The sequence below is a fragment of the Eurytemora carolleeae genome, unplaced genomic scaffold, assembly GCF_000591075.1.
Source record: "Eurytemora carolleeae unplaced genomic scaffold, Eaff_2.0 scaffold20, whole genome shotgun sequence".
Taxonomy (NCBI): Eukaryota; Metazoa; Arthropoda; class Copepoda; order Calanoida; family Temoridae; genus Eurytemora; species Eurytemora carolleeae.
Genome location: NW_019396765.1, coordinates 328,605 through 342,176, shown reverse-complemented (window position 1 = coordinate 342,176; position 13,572 = coordinate 328,605). Strand labels below are relative to the sequence as shown.

The window sequence follows — 13,572 nt, the reverse complement described above, 5'->3', positions numbered from 1 at the left end:
TATTATGATTCACATCTAAAAAATTGTTGCCTACAGCTTGCACCGATTTAGTGTATCACAGAAAGCGCGGTAATAAAGCTAGGATTTGTCTCAAGATTAGGATTTTGTTTCTAGGAAAGAGTGTTAAAAGTTCAATTAAACAATGTGCTTTTATTGATAAGACTCGTAGAGTAAATTCTCGCTTACTCCAGATTCCAACGTGGTAAAGCAAACTTTTTTGAACAAAATAGGGTAATATGATCAAAAAATAAATAGAATCCTTTTGGAACAGATTATTGGTATCGACAAATTTTCCCTGTTCCGAAGGAACCAAAAGGGGTTAAAGAACAACATTTTATTTCAGGAATGCCACTTTTCCTTTAGGACTGCCGACCGGCGGAATGATATATGCAGTAACTCCACCAATTATTTACCAACAGTAGACAATTCAGGATCTCCTTTTTCCTTGCGGAACGGTAAAATTGTACTATTGGTACTAATTCTTTGGGACCAATATAATGAAATTCAAGAACTCTTCTAATCCTCCAGGAACGGTAGAATAATATTCAGGAACTCCTCTAATCCGTAAGGATCGGTAAAACGGTATTTAGGAACTACTAATCCTTAAGGAACGATCGAGTTGTATTCAGAAACGCCTCTTTTCCTTAAGGAACGGTAGAGTTGTATTCAGGAACGTCTCTATTCATTAAGGAACGGTAGAGTTGTATTAAGGAACGCCTCTATTCCTTCAGGAATGGTAGAATGGTATTCAGGAACTCAGCTGGTTTCTGAGAGTGAACCCAGTGACCAGCGCCAGGAACATATTTGAATATTGCTTCAGGAAAGCGTTCCCTGAAAAAAGAATGAACCTCCTATATTTTTTAATTTAGATTTAAGTTATTCTTAACAAATTTTTCAATTTGTTTTTTATAAATTTGTATATTTGAGTTAGTTTAGGAGGGGATCTTAAATTTTAGAGAAGGGGGTTTGATATAATTATTATTATTTAAATCTTTATTGGGTCTAAGCAATTATATAACAAGTTGTTATATTAAAAATTAATCACAATTGTTTTGCATAGGGCATCATTTATATAAAAAAATCGTAAATAGTTGGTGAATGAAATGACACATTTTTAGCGTGATTTTAATCTAAAGTAAATTTAATATAATACAACCCCCTTTATTTTCTACCTGATCTCCTCGTGATCAGATAAAGGGATATATTCTGAATCTGCGCCACCGACAAACAAACTGGGTCCAGGATACAGCGGTACACTGAATATATAGAATAGATCTATATAAGATCATAAAAGGAAAAAAGGATACACGAACCAAAAAACGAAAGTTTAGAAACGATCGTTTGTGGGTCGATCCTTTTTGCCGAAAAATACTGATTTAGATTTGTAGAAAACTTACTTTTTTGCATTCTTTTTGTCCATTTTATTAAAGCTTTTTGCATTTTCTCTCTCTATTTAATTAAAACCAAAACTTAAATAAAATGTTCGCAGGTTTTATTTTGTATTGATTATGTCTTTTAGTTCATTTAAGGCATGAACTAACCCCCCCCCCCTCATTACAAATTAAGAACTTACCAGTTTTCGGTGAATTTAATAGTTGCAATTTCAGATTTAAACGCGGCATGGATTCCGTCAATGTTTATTCTCCATCCTATTTCACGTGTTTTAAAATCCTGACGCATATTCATGAGAAGCCAGGAGCGCAGTGCTGCGTCAGGAATGCGTAAACTTAACTGCGTATCAGCAAATTTCCGGGCCTGAACAAATATTTTCAATGTTATATTGGTGTGTCTCTTTATTTCTCAAATTTTCGCTATTAAAGGAACTGTATGCGCAAAGAACCCGTGTCAAGTAAGACATTTTGTAATATCTCTTTCAATATTCATAGCAGCCGGTTCTATTTTTGAACGTAGACTCATATAATTTGTTAGGAGCAGGATATGAAGTCAGATTGTCGATATCTCTTTCCGGAGTCTCGGAACCTCTGAAAAGTGACCTCCGTCGGCTCCGATTTTTTATCTCCGGCCTCGTTGGACATAAATAGCCCATTTTTTAAATATATACTCCCAATGACCCCTAAAATACATGCTGCTATTAATATTGAAAGAGATATTACAAAATGTCTTACTTGACACGGGTTCTTTAGGTGTCCCTCTATGCAAAGATGGCAATGACCAATTTACAACGGTACCCTTGAAGCCTTGTTCTCATCAAAAATTAGGAAAATACCATCGTTTTCTGAATTGAAGTGTTTATTTCTGCGAGTTTCTCCATTGCTTCTAATAAGCAAGAAATGCGCAAGTCGCTTTCTCTGAGAAACCATAAATGAAAATAAACAGTTTAAAGAAACTAAAACATTGATACATAATTCAAACTCGATCAGACGAAGCTTTCAAGGATTAAGGCAAATTACCATCTTGGCATAGAGGGTCACTTGAAAATACGCTTTCAGTCCCTTTAATAGGTAATGTAAAACCACCCTCTATCCCAATCAAGTTTAACCTTATACCTTTTATAAATTAATCATATGGTATATTCCTATAGAGAGATTTTTGGCCCCCCCTCCAGGCCCACCCCCTCCTATCAATTTTGTACATGGGTCTGACAAGAAGTGTCTTAACTTAACCTAACCCGTGGCCGCAGCGCTCGGCCCCCTAGCCTGTCCTAGTCGCAGCGCTCGGCCCAGAAAGTGTCTTAACTAACCTAACCCGTGGCCGCAGCGCTCGGCCCCCTAGCCCATCCTAGCCGCAGCGCTCGGCCCAGAAAGTGTCTTAACCTAACCTAACCCTAAATAACAAAAAAATAAATAATAATAAATTTGCTTGAAAAATAAATGGTCATGTCCAAACATCGTTCACTAGGACAGACCCAATCATATTAACATTTTATTATAAACAATTTAAAAAGTCAATCGAGTAGGTGGGCAATAAAAAAAACATTGATTTTTGATCCGGATACCGACATTTTTTGCTCCCTACATCCGGATTCCCAAATAAGCAGATTCAAATATCCGGTCTGATCTCTAGTGTTAAATAAAGGTTCAGCCTAAGAATTAAGATAAAAATTAAAATAAAAAAGTATACATTTTTACTAGCTCGACCTTGATTCGGATCCGCATTAAAAAACATTGCAAAAAATTTAAAATTTTTATTACCTCCGATATTTTCATGGATTGATCAAAGGTTACATTCTTGAGACAATGAAAATAATGTTCCATATTCCATTCATTGCTGCTGGTTACATCAAACTTCTGGTTGACAGGGGATATATCAACTATCACCACACGGTCAATCTTCACAATCTAAATATATACTTTGCTTGTCTGTCTGTTTGTATCCAATGAAAGTCAAAACGGCTGAACTGATCGGGCCAAAATTTTGAATTGGACCTCACATGACCACAGGGATGGTTTAAGATTGATCAAAATTTCAAAAACTTGCCTCCAACAAAATCCGATTTTCATTAAATTAAAAAAATCGGGATTTTTTTGTATGAAATCCAATTATCCAACTAAGCTTCAAATTTTTTAAAGATATAGAGATAGGAAAATCAGAGGTTGTGGACAAAACTCGTATCCTTTCCCAGATGAATTTTTCAAAAAATATCATTTCATCAGTAACCTTATTCAAGAAGACATTACTGTTGAATATCTACTACTCTCAAATCGTAATTTGTGATTTTTTTAAAAACAACAAAACTTATAATTTTAATAACACTTAATGAATTCAAATGTTTCCAATCAAATTGAATGTTGTTCTCTCTTAATGAACTCACCTGTTGTTCTAGCATTGAGAGCATCATTGCTGTGCGTCCACCCATACTGTGCCCCATTATACTCACAACAGGACCAAGCTTTAAATCCTTAAGAATAAAGTATTTAATTTCAGAACTTCCCTGAAATAACAATTTGGATTTTCCTTTTAAAACATTAACCCCGCTCTTCCCACCCAATAGAATCCATTTAACCGACATTGGTGTAAAAAGCACATCATTCACACAACATTTAACTTATACTAGCTTAAAGGCCCGGCGTTTCCCGTGGAAAAAATTTCTAATTTTCTGTAACACCCCACAGCCACCCATGAGTGTCCACAAAAAAATTTCAGCCCAATCGGTTCAGCCTATTGGCCGGCTAAACGCAACATATATATGAATTATGAATGTCTTGTTTTATTATAAAGATATATCCGTTTTATCAAAAACTATTTTTTTTAGGTATTTAGACCAAAGATGCAGAAAAAAATAAAGATGAAGAACAACGGAAATAGTCTTACTGTGAATAAAAAACTCAAACAAAAAGAATGAATAAAAAATAGATAAGTATTCCCCCTAGTCTAGTAGTATACCCCCTAGTAGTATTCCCCCTAGTAGTATTCACCCTAGTCTAGTAGTATACCCCCTATGCCATAAGCGGATATGACATTGTATCTGTGTGAGGTGAATCTCCGTGGTTTCTAGCATCTACTGTTAAAACTCTTCTACCAGTCTTCTTATGAATCTGTTTTGCCATTGACGTCCAATTATGCCTGAAAAGTACAGTTTACGCAATTTAAGACCAAATTAGCATTAGGCTGCAATGTTGTGTTTTATTTTCCTTAAGTAAGTTTTCCCACCCACGCAACGTTCTTTCATCTAAATGACTGTTTGGTACCCCTTTTCAACTGTCAATTTATTTACTAAACTTAATACCTTCTTTCCTGCGAAATATAAGAGAATTAAGCCCGGAATTATAAATTTCTTATAACGGAGATGTCGTTGTGAATCGTTGATAGCATTAAAAAGTGGGAATAACTATCTTAATTTGCGAATATTTCACCTTGAGCCTAGCATCCCGTGACAGATGAGAAGAGGGGAAAAATGTCTGTTTGAATCCATGTCATAATCGTCAAACGTCAACGATACTACAAAATATACAAAGAGACTGTATGCTTAATTTGAATTTGTTAGAGCTAACGGAACATTTATATACATATTTTATTACTTATTTATTACGAGAATCCTAACAGCGCGAACACTACCAGTTACCTATCCATCGGGCCAGACAAAACCATATGATAAACCGTTTTGTACAAATTTTTCTTAAAAAGGAAAAAATATATAATTTTAATCCGAATAAATATCTACATCTTAAAACAGTTATTTCAAACGACCCTCTACTTATAGAGCTTCATGGCCGATTCACAACGGTACCCTTACAAGCTTTGGCTGATTAACAGTGGATAAGATATCCATGTTTAGAAATCTATTATTTATAATTGCGGTTTCTTTACAGAAGTGATGTTACAGTTGCACATTTCCTCTGCAGATACAATGAGACTATAAAGAATTTAACACATTTCAAGGTAGAAAAACAACGACATCTTCAAAATTAATGATTAAAAAAAGGTTTACGGAGTACCGTACTGAATCTGGCATGCCTTTTTAAAAGTGGAAGGTTACTTGAAATTACAGCAATAAGTCCTTTAACTTCTTGTCAATGGTGAACCGGATTTGAATAGATAGATGTTTTTTAATGAAAACCAATGTGTTATTATTATAATATTAAATTTTTATTATGAATAAAAAAGTTCAAGAAAAGTATTAACTCGTATTAAATATCATCATACCAAAAAAAGTTTAAAAAATAAAGAAGTACTAATAAAAGATTTGAAAGTTTAAATGTATGGATTGGATAAGAAGAAATAGCGTTACAACGGAAGTAAGACTAAAATATAATACCACAGAAAGAAATAATTAATTTACAGAACAGTTTACAACAATTTGATTATTCATTTAATTCATTTCTTAGATATTTTTTTACCTGACTCTGAAGAATCCAGTGAAGTTGAATAATATTTATATTTTCTAAACACAAACTGTCGATGCAATCTACACAAACTAGGAGGCCGGGGGGGAATCATATTCTCTGAAATATATTAATGGATCTAATCAAGCTCCTTGCTTCCTTGTTTCTTCTTGAAGTTCCCCCACTTATCCCACTCAACACACTCAGGATATCTAAACACAAAACATGCTTTAAAGGGACTGTAAACGTATTTTCAAGTGACCCTTAATGCAAAGATCAAAATTTCCGATTCACTACGATACCATTGAGACTTTATGGGATAAAATAATGTGCAAGATATTGTCGTTTTTATAGACTTAAAGGGACTGTAAAGGAAAAATGAAATGGGGTTTATTAGGCTGAAATCTGAAAATCTCAGGAGTTGAACGATACCTATAAGACATCCAATTGATGTTCAAGTCACGAGAAATTGACATACGACTGTGTTAAAATCATACAAAAACATATATCATGTATATGTAAAAAATACGTCATTATCACGAGACCAGAACCCCCTCAAATCGCAGTACAACCGGTCACGTGATACAGACAGAGACACGTGACAATAATACTGCATTGCCATTGGTTGGAGTTCTGGTGACACGATCCGGACGTACAAATAATATTATCAATTATATCTATTAAAAATAAAAAATTATAAAATTCAAATACTAATAGGAACAAACTTGAGTTTCTCAGGCTCCTCTGATATAATCGTTTTCAGATTGTTTGCGTATTTGTTGAACATGATCTGTTTAATGCTACGAATCTTGTACAAAATCATACAGGAGGTAAATTTAATTTTTGATTTTTTTTATCTAATGTCGAAAAAACTTTAAAAATGTAAACATACTTTTCGTAAAGATGAGATCTGACAGCACCACTCTGCTCTCCGTTCTCTACGCGCATGCGCTTTCTGACCTCAGGGTGCGAGATATATGCCCAGTTACGCCTAATCAATTCAGATATTAAGGTTATTTTCAAATTTATCGTCAACCAACCATCGAACCAACCAACAAACAACCAACCAACCAACCAACCAACCAACCAACCAACCAACCAACCGAACAACCGAACAACCGAACAACCGAACAACCAACCAACCAACCAATTACCTGAGATATTTGTCCCAGCCTGGAGTTCCTTCATATGGATTTTTCTTCTCCCTCCTAAACAATTTATTCAATGATTGTAACTTCCATTTTTTTAACGAAAAAAAAAATAAAAATAAACGGGACTACTTTGTTGATCAATCTTTTCCGACATGTCCCTGTTGAAAGGTCAAGGTAAGTGAAAAAGGTGGTTATTGGAGAAAAAGATAAGTTTAAGGAAGAAAACAATGATTTTTTGGTTTGTTTAAATATATATATATATTCCTAAATGACCAATTTTATACAAAATGACCTAAATTAAGTTTATATTCCCACCTGGGAGTGGGAAGATGTCCCTCGAAAGATATCATTTCAAAATCTAAGATTTCATTATGACCAATTTCTTCCTGTGTTCTAACCTAAAATAATTACATTTGAAATCAGATTAAGAGGGCACCCAAAAGTATTATCATTTATTAAAAAACCGATTTTCTAAATGAACCGAGTTTTTAACATACTGGCTGGGTAAGCAGTAAATTGAAATATTAGGGTAGTTAATGTAATGTAAATCTTTTAACAAATGCCAAGTACAGCGATGTTTTGAAAAAATCTTCGAAAATAATTTCTCTACTCCAGTAAGTGTTAAACCGGAGACCGAATTATTCTCAACCGTAACCCTTTAAACATTATTTAGGATGAATGAGATATTCTTATTTGTCTCGCTAAAAAAATGATTATTTTCAACTATAGTTTCTCTGCAATCTTCATGAAAGCGACTTACTCATTCCTGCTTCAGAAACAATAAAGGAAGCAATTGATTGATTTAGATAGATAATGTTTTATCAGATAGAGGATTAAAAGGCACCGTTGTGAATCAAATATTACTGAGAGACCAATGAAAGTACGTCTACAAATACCATTACCTTGTTTTCTACTGGAGATGCGAGAACTCGAGGGAAATAATCATTCTCCGGTCTCATCTCAACCAAATGTAATCTCTTCTCTTCTGCCAGGGTCTGATGGGTCTTCTGTCGGAGCAATCCCAGGACAAATGCTTTAGTTATTGATTGGATATGGTTAGATCCTTCAACCTGAATATTAACAATTTTGGTATCATATTTAATGAAAAGCGAGACATAGTTGAACAAATTTCTGGATGAATCCTAAGCGCGCTGTATAAAAATATGTAGAACGACAGCTAAACTTTTTTCTTATCCTGATATAACCAAGAAATTGATACAGGGGGGGGGGGGGCTTACCTTAGCATAAATATCTTTAATACCAGCAAGCTGACATATTGCTTTGATTCCTCTGTGTGCTGTGATCCCGGATCCAGGGGGACATTGTCGTACTGTTATTCTAACAAAACAATCTTATTCTTCAGATTGGAAATTCAATAAAATGGTTCAATAACGAGGCGCAGATCAACTGTAAATAGGTTATTCGATTTCAGAAGCTTCGTGCTGATAATAGAAAAAAAGTTTCTAGCTCAATTAAAAGTTTGAAATATTCTATGTTTCACGGAAATCTTCATCTTAGATAATTTAAAAATAAAAAAAATAATTCTGCAGTTAGATTTAAAAATAAGAATATGGGCGCATTCTAGTTTTAATATAAATAGTTAAATAACTAGGTAAGTTGGAAATAAATTCTTAAAATTGTATACAAAAAAGTTAACACTGAATATTATCATGAAATTATTTCAATGAATAGGATTGTATTCCTTGTATTAGAATACTGTGTGAAGAAATCATGAAATACAGTCCTGTCCTCATATCTGATCAAAATACAAAATAATTAAAAAAAAAAAAAAAAACACGAATTTTGGGGAAAATAAAAAAGCTAGCTTGTTATTTAAAATTATCAATTTTTGACATTACTTATTGTTTTTACATTGCATTAGCGCATATATTTTACTTAGTTGCTTCTTGCCGCTTGGTTGGTTGGCTTGGATCCAAAAAAAGGCTTTTGGGGCAGATTTTATGGTCTAGGATACTATTTGTCTCAGATTTTTAGTAATAAGATACTATTTGTACGATTTTATGGCCTAGGATACTATTTGTGGCAGATTTTTAGTACCAAGATACTATTTGTACGACTTTATAGCCTAGTATACTATTTGTCGCAGATTTTTAATTTCTAAATGTTATTATGTTAATTTTTTTGGGTGTATGTTCATTCTGATGAATCCCTGAACTGCTGCACTGATCAAGCCCAATTTTTTAAAGTCCCCCAGAAAGGTCTAAGATAAGGTAATTTTAAACTCATCTTTGGAATTTAAAATTTCCCCAATAATCCCAGATTTCAATCTTTTTTTTGACAACGAAGGAAAAAAACGTGATAAAATAAAATCAATATTAGTTCTGCGAAGCCTCCTGAAAGAATAATTCGCATAATAACAAAATATTTGCAAGTTTTCTATATATTTCTTGTATTTTCCTTTCGATATTGATTAGTCTGAGTCCTGCCTTGTTGGTTGCAGCTCTGAAAGTTTTCTGATTACCGCCGTATTTACCGGCGGTGAGGGAGTAACCAAAGGTACCGTTACCGTTACCTAAACATTAAAGGGACTGTGAGCATAATTTCAATTGTCCATAAATGCAAAGATGACAATGCTCGATTCACAACGGTAACCTTAAAAGATTAGTCTGATCAAGCATAAATTAGATAAAAATGATCATTATTTTGAAAACTGCTTATTATAAAATGCGGTATTTTTACTTATTCGAGTTGCGCATTTCTACTGCAGGAATACACTTGGGAATTATCAGAAACACGTTAAAACTATAATAATAAACTATAACGACAATTTCTTCACCATTATTGAATTGATAAAGGTTGCTATGCAAGGGTACTGTTGTGAATCGGGCGTAGACATCTAGGGTCAATTAAAATTACGCGTACAGTCCCTTTAAAGGGGTATTCATTTTCCTGAAAAATCAAATTTCTCAAATATAAAAAAACTTTGCACAGAGCTCAACAGAGATTTAATGGCGTAATTAAGAGAATTAAGAACTGGATCCAGTGATTTAAAAAATACCACTGCAAAGTCATCAAATGAAACATTTTCACCTCTTTCGTCAGAATATCAAAAAAAAATATTTTGAACAGAGTCGACTTAAGATTATTTGCTTAGGTATTGAAAATTCTATCGGAATGAAAAACTTGGCGTTCACTTCCAATGTTTTTTTAAAAACTTTCTAATAAAAAATAATTGTTTTCCCAAATTCAGTGATAAAGATCGCCCCATTTCGACCCACCTGTAACCATTAAAGCGGAAGTACGTCGCACCCTCCCCAGGTTCCCTGTCATGTGGAACACCGTCTTAAACTCCAGCAGAATAGAATCAAAATTTTCAAACCTTCATTCATATCACCACACTCCAGAGCCTTTTCTGTCAATTGATAGTATAATCTTCATTTTAAATATGTAATTAATAAATTGATTTATTAATTTTAAAAGTTGATAGAGATTTAATGGCATTAATTTCATAAATCTATTATTTAAACTATACGATTAAATGACTGCTTGGTGAAAATGGTATGCGTTACAAGGCGTGATGATGAATTGATATATTTTCCTTCTAATTAATTAATTTATCATCAAAAGAACGCTACAGGCCGTGTGTGATGATTCCCTTTGCTCTTTATTAACCGCCTGCGGAGCCCCGAACTTCTTCCCGAGAGGTTTCCCTCCGCTCCAACCTCGCTCTAGAGCACTCACCTTTCGTTTAAACCTTAACATACATGTTAAAGGGGTCGTTAATCACAGAAATTCATGGCAGGGGTGTATATATTTCAGAAGTAACCCCCCCCCCCCCCCCCCCCCCGGGGGGGGGGGAATTTTTTTTATTTTTTGGGGGGGGGGGGGGGGGGGGGAACGTAAAATTGGACAGCAAAAAACAAGTTTTTTGATACTTCTAACCTAAAAATTGATTAATTTCCCCTAAAATCCTTAATTTTCCCCAACTCGCAAATAAAGCATTAAAAATTATTTTAAGGGGGGGGGATTTTTCTAGAAAGTATATACTCCTAATTCAGGGGTAAAAATTTCTAAGAATGAGGTTGCTAGAGGGGGGAAAAAAAATAGGATAATATCTGGTGTAGTTTCTTTGTGTTACTTTCAATTCAAGATGTTTTTTCCTCACCAAGAAAATAAATCTATAGCATCAATTTCTAACTCTATTTTTGAACATACTGAACTATTTCAATGTGAAATAGCATATTTACAGATAGGGGTTGATAGTTCAGAATCTTAATGGCAGAAAGAAATCTCAAGAGCATAAACATTATATTTGTATAATCTCAATTTTTCTTATTTTAGCCATTTGACATAAAATGTTAAAAAAACACCTTTTCTGTCCGGTCATTTCTCGAATCCTTTGAAGTCCGTCCTCATACTTCTCATATGTACTCTCACTAGTAAAACACAGAATAAATAGAAATATAAAATAAATGGCAAATTATTATCATCGCATTGATGCTATTGTTCCTTTGCCACTACGACCACTACCCTTAATGTAGAATCTAAAGCTCATACATAATAATGCTTATAAGTCTAGTTCGGGTTTATTTCAGCCTATGCAGTTTTTTAGTTCTTTTTATGCAGAGATCATAATTTATCAGTTCAAAGGGTTCAATTGCTCTTGGAAATTTATCTGGATTGAACAAAAGTGAATAAATTTGAGTAAGTGAAGCGTCTCTACATATCTTTTGTATATTATTTTATAATTCAAGATACCTTCCATATAAAATTCTATTTCTAACGTGATATGTGTTTGGCATTTTTAACCAAATATGATATGACTAGTAAAAAGTTGTAAAATGCATATAGTATAAAAACGAAATCAGATTTAGCTGGGCTTGTTTTAGAGGACGCTTTTTGTACCCCCGCCCCCTTTGTACATAACCACCATTAACAACGTTTAATTTGTTTGTTTCAGGGTTAGGTTATAACAATTTCTGAGCCGAGCGCTGCAGCTAGTGGGCCGGGCGCTGCGGCCACATGCCTAACTTTGAACATGTGAACATATGAGCTCTTTTGCTTTCAAATTATAAATTACCTCATTTCTTCAATATTTTTAGTTTTTACATCAGCTCCCGAACCTGATAACACTTTAGAGGAAAGTCCGGGGAAATCTATCCTTTTCTTTCCGAAACCGTACATTTGACCTCTGTTTAGATTTTTCGGCCTCAGAAGATTTCGTGCACGACCCCTTTTCTTTCCCTGCTGCGACACGCCCGTCATCGTTTTCCAAAGTGTGTCCGCAGTCTCTGATTTAAAGAAGGACATGTGAACAACTTGAACTATACATGGCAGCTGGTGTTGTTGTTGTAGAATAACAGGTTTAAGTTGAACAGATTGGAGGCTTAACGCCCGAACACTGTGTACTAATGATTGCATTTTTCATGAAATATCTAAAATAACATATGAATTGGGGTCTGTCCTAGAGAACGATTTTTGGCCCTCAGCCCCCCCCCCTCCTATCAATTTTGTACATGACCATTTATTTTTCAGCAAATTAATTATTTTTTATTTTTTTGTTATTTAGGGTTAGGTTAGGTTAAGACACTTTATAGGCCGAGCGCTATGGCTAGGACAGGCTAGGGGGCCGAGTGCTGCGGCCACGTGTTAGGTTAATTAAGACACTTTCTGGGCTGAGCGCTACGGCTAGGACAGGCTAGGGGGCCGAGCGCTGCGGCCACTGGTTAGGTAAACTTAAGACACTTTCTGGGTCTTCATTTAAGATCCATGTACAAAATTGATAGGGGGGGGGGGGGTCCAAAAATCGTTCTCTAGTAATAAACCATAAATTGGTTTATTGAGACCCCCTAGCCTGTCCTAGCCGCAGCGCTCGGTCCCCTAGCCTGTTTAGCCACAGGGCAACGCTTGGCCCAGAAATTGTCTTGACCTAACCAATCCCTAAAATACAAATAAATTATAGTAATTTTTCTGAAAATTAGTGCTCATGTACAAAATGATAGGAAGGGGGAGGGTGGGGGTCAAAAAATCAGATACTAGGACGGACTCTAATAATTTAATGAAATAGTATTACATTTTAGTTTTAATTCCAAAATATTGACCTGCAGCAAGTTTTAACAAAATCAAAGGAAAGATGAACGAAAATATAACTAAAAATGGAAGGGTGGTTTGGTTTGGATTGATCAGCAGGGACAGCAAAATGCCGCAATACATTTTACTCGATGAAAAAGGAGGATTCAGTTAGAAGAGCGCTCGTTCTTCTTTCTCGTTTTAAGATGGATAAAATCAAAAAGTGGACAAGTTTATCGTACAATTCTAGAAGTATTTGGATACTGTTGGGACATTTACAATTATCATAATTACATTTATCTATTTGTAATGCAACCTATTTAAGTAACAATTTATGACGTTCTCAATTTTTAATCCTCCATGACGAAACGTCATGCCTGTCACAATAGTAATTTTCAGGGGAAATCCTTCTTCCCATTAAGTACTATCCGATAATTGTTAAAACAAATATTATATTTTTTTCGTTGACGCCTTTTCCGCTCACTTATATTCCATGAAATTAATATTTTTAAAAATTTCATCATTTAAAACTGTGTAATTTTTTGTAGATTAATTTTTTTACATGATCATATCGTCATGATTTGAACTTATTCATTCTACTCATCGTC

The 13,572-nt window shown here is 34.4% G+C and overlaps 2 protein-coding genes across 2 annotated transcripts; both read right to left on the bottom strand.

The window, feature by feature from the left end:
• Positions 1-719: 719 nt before the first annotated feature.
• LOC111708367 (protein ABHD11) lies at positions 720-4,873 on the bottom strand. The gene is made up of 7 exons (XM_023481709.1): positions 4,815-4,873; positions 4,404-4,524; positions 3,773-3,892; positions 3,153-3,299; positions 1,574-1,755; positions 1,173-1,256; positions 720-831 (listed from the first exon to the last, which is right to left on the bottom strand). The coding sequence occupies exons 1-7, from the start codon at positions 4,871-4,873 to the stop codon at positions 720-722; spliced, it is 825 nt and encodes a 274-aa protein (XP_023337477.1).
• A 1,029-nt stretch (positions 4,874-5,902) lies between these two features.
• On the bottom strand, positions 5,903-13,021 carry LOC111708388 (putative 28S ribosomal protein S5, mitochondrial). Its single transcript, XM_023481746.1, has 13 exons — positions 12,997-13,021; positions 11,976-12,330; positions 11,266-11,331; positions 10,551-10,649; positions 10,174-10,274; positions 9,353-9,467; positions 8,637-8,690; positions 8,173-8,272; positions 7,837-8,004; positions 7,250-7,332; positions 6,938-6,991; positions 6,676-6,774; positions 5,903-5,995 (listed from the first exon to the last, which is right to left on the bottom strand). The coding sequence occupies exons 2-13, from the start codon at positions 12,314-12,316 to the stop codon at positions 5,923-5,925; spliced, it is 1,353 nt and encodes a 450-aa protein (XP_023337514.1). The 5' UTR covers positions 12,317-12,330; positions 12,997-13,021; the 3' UTR covers positions 5,903-5,922.
• Between the last annotated feature and the right edge of the window lie 551 nt (positions 13,022-13,572).

What these genes read in the sequence shown, in the direction of transcription:
- LOC111708367 (XM_023481709.1), bottom strand. Translation starts at nt 4,873, where the DNA reads ATGGATTCAAACAGACATTTTTCCCCTCTTCTCATCTGTCACGGGATG. An exon ending in CAATGTCATATCCGCTTATG is followed by an intron (nt 3,893 to 4,403) that starts GCATAGGGGGTA and finishes TTGTTATTTCAG; the next exon opens with GGAAGTTCTGAAATTAAATA. An exon ending in TCTGATCACGAGGAGATCAG is followed by an intron (nt 832 to 1,172) that starts GTAGAAAATAAA and finishes TTCTTTTTTCAG; the next exon opens with GGAACGCTTTCCTGAAGCAA.
- LOC111708388 (XM_023481746.1), bottom strand. Translation starts at nt 12,316, where the DNA reads ATGCAATCATTAGTACACAGTGTTCGGGCGTTAAGCCTCCAATCTGTT. An exon ending in TTCCGCTTTAATGGTTACAG is followed by an intron (nt 9,468 to 10,173) that starts GTGGGTCGAAAT and finishes TTTAATGTTTAG; the next exon opens with GTAACGGTAACGGTACCTTT. An exon ending in GGCTGGGACAAATATCTCAG is followed by an intron (nt 6,775 to 6,937) that starts GTAATTGGTTGG and finishes TGAATTGATTAG; the next exon opens with GCGTAACTGGGCATATATCT.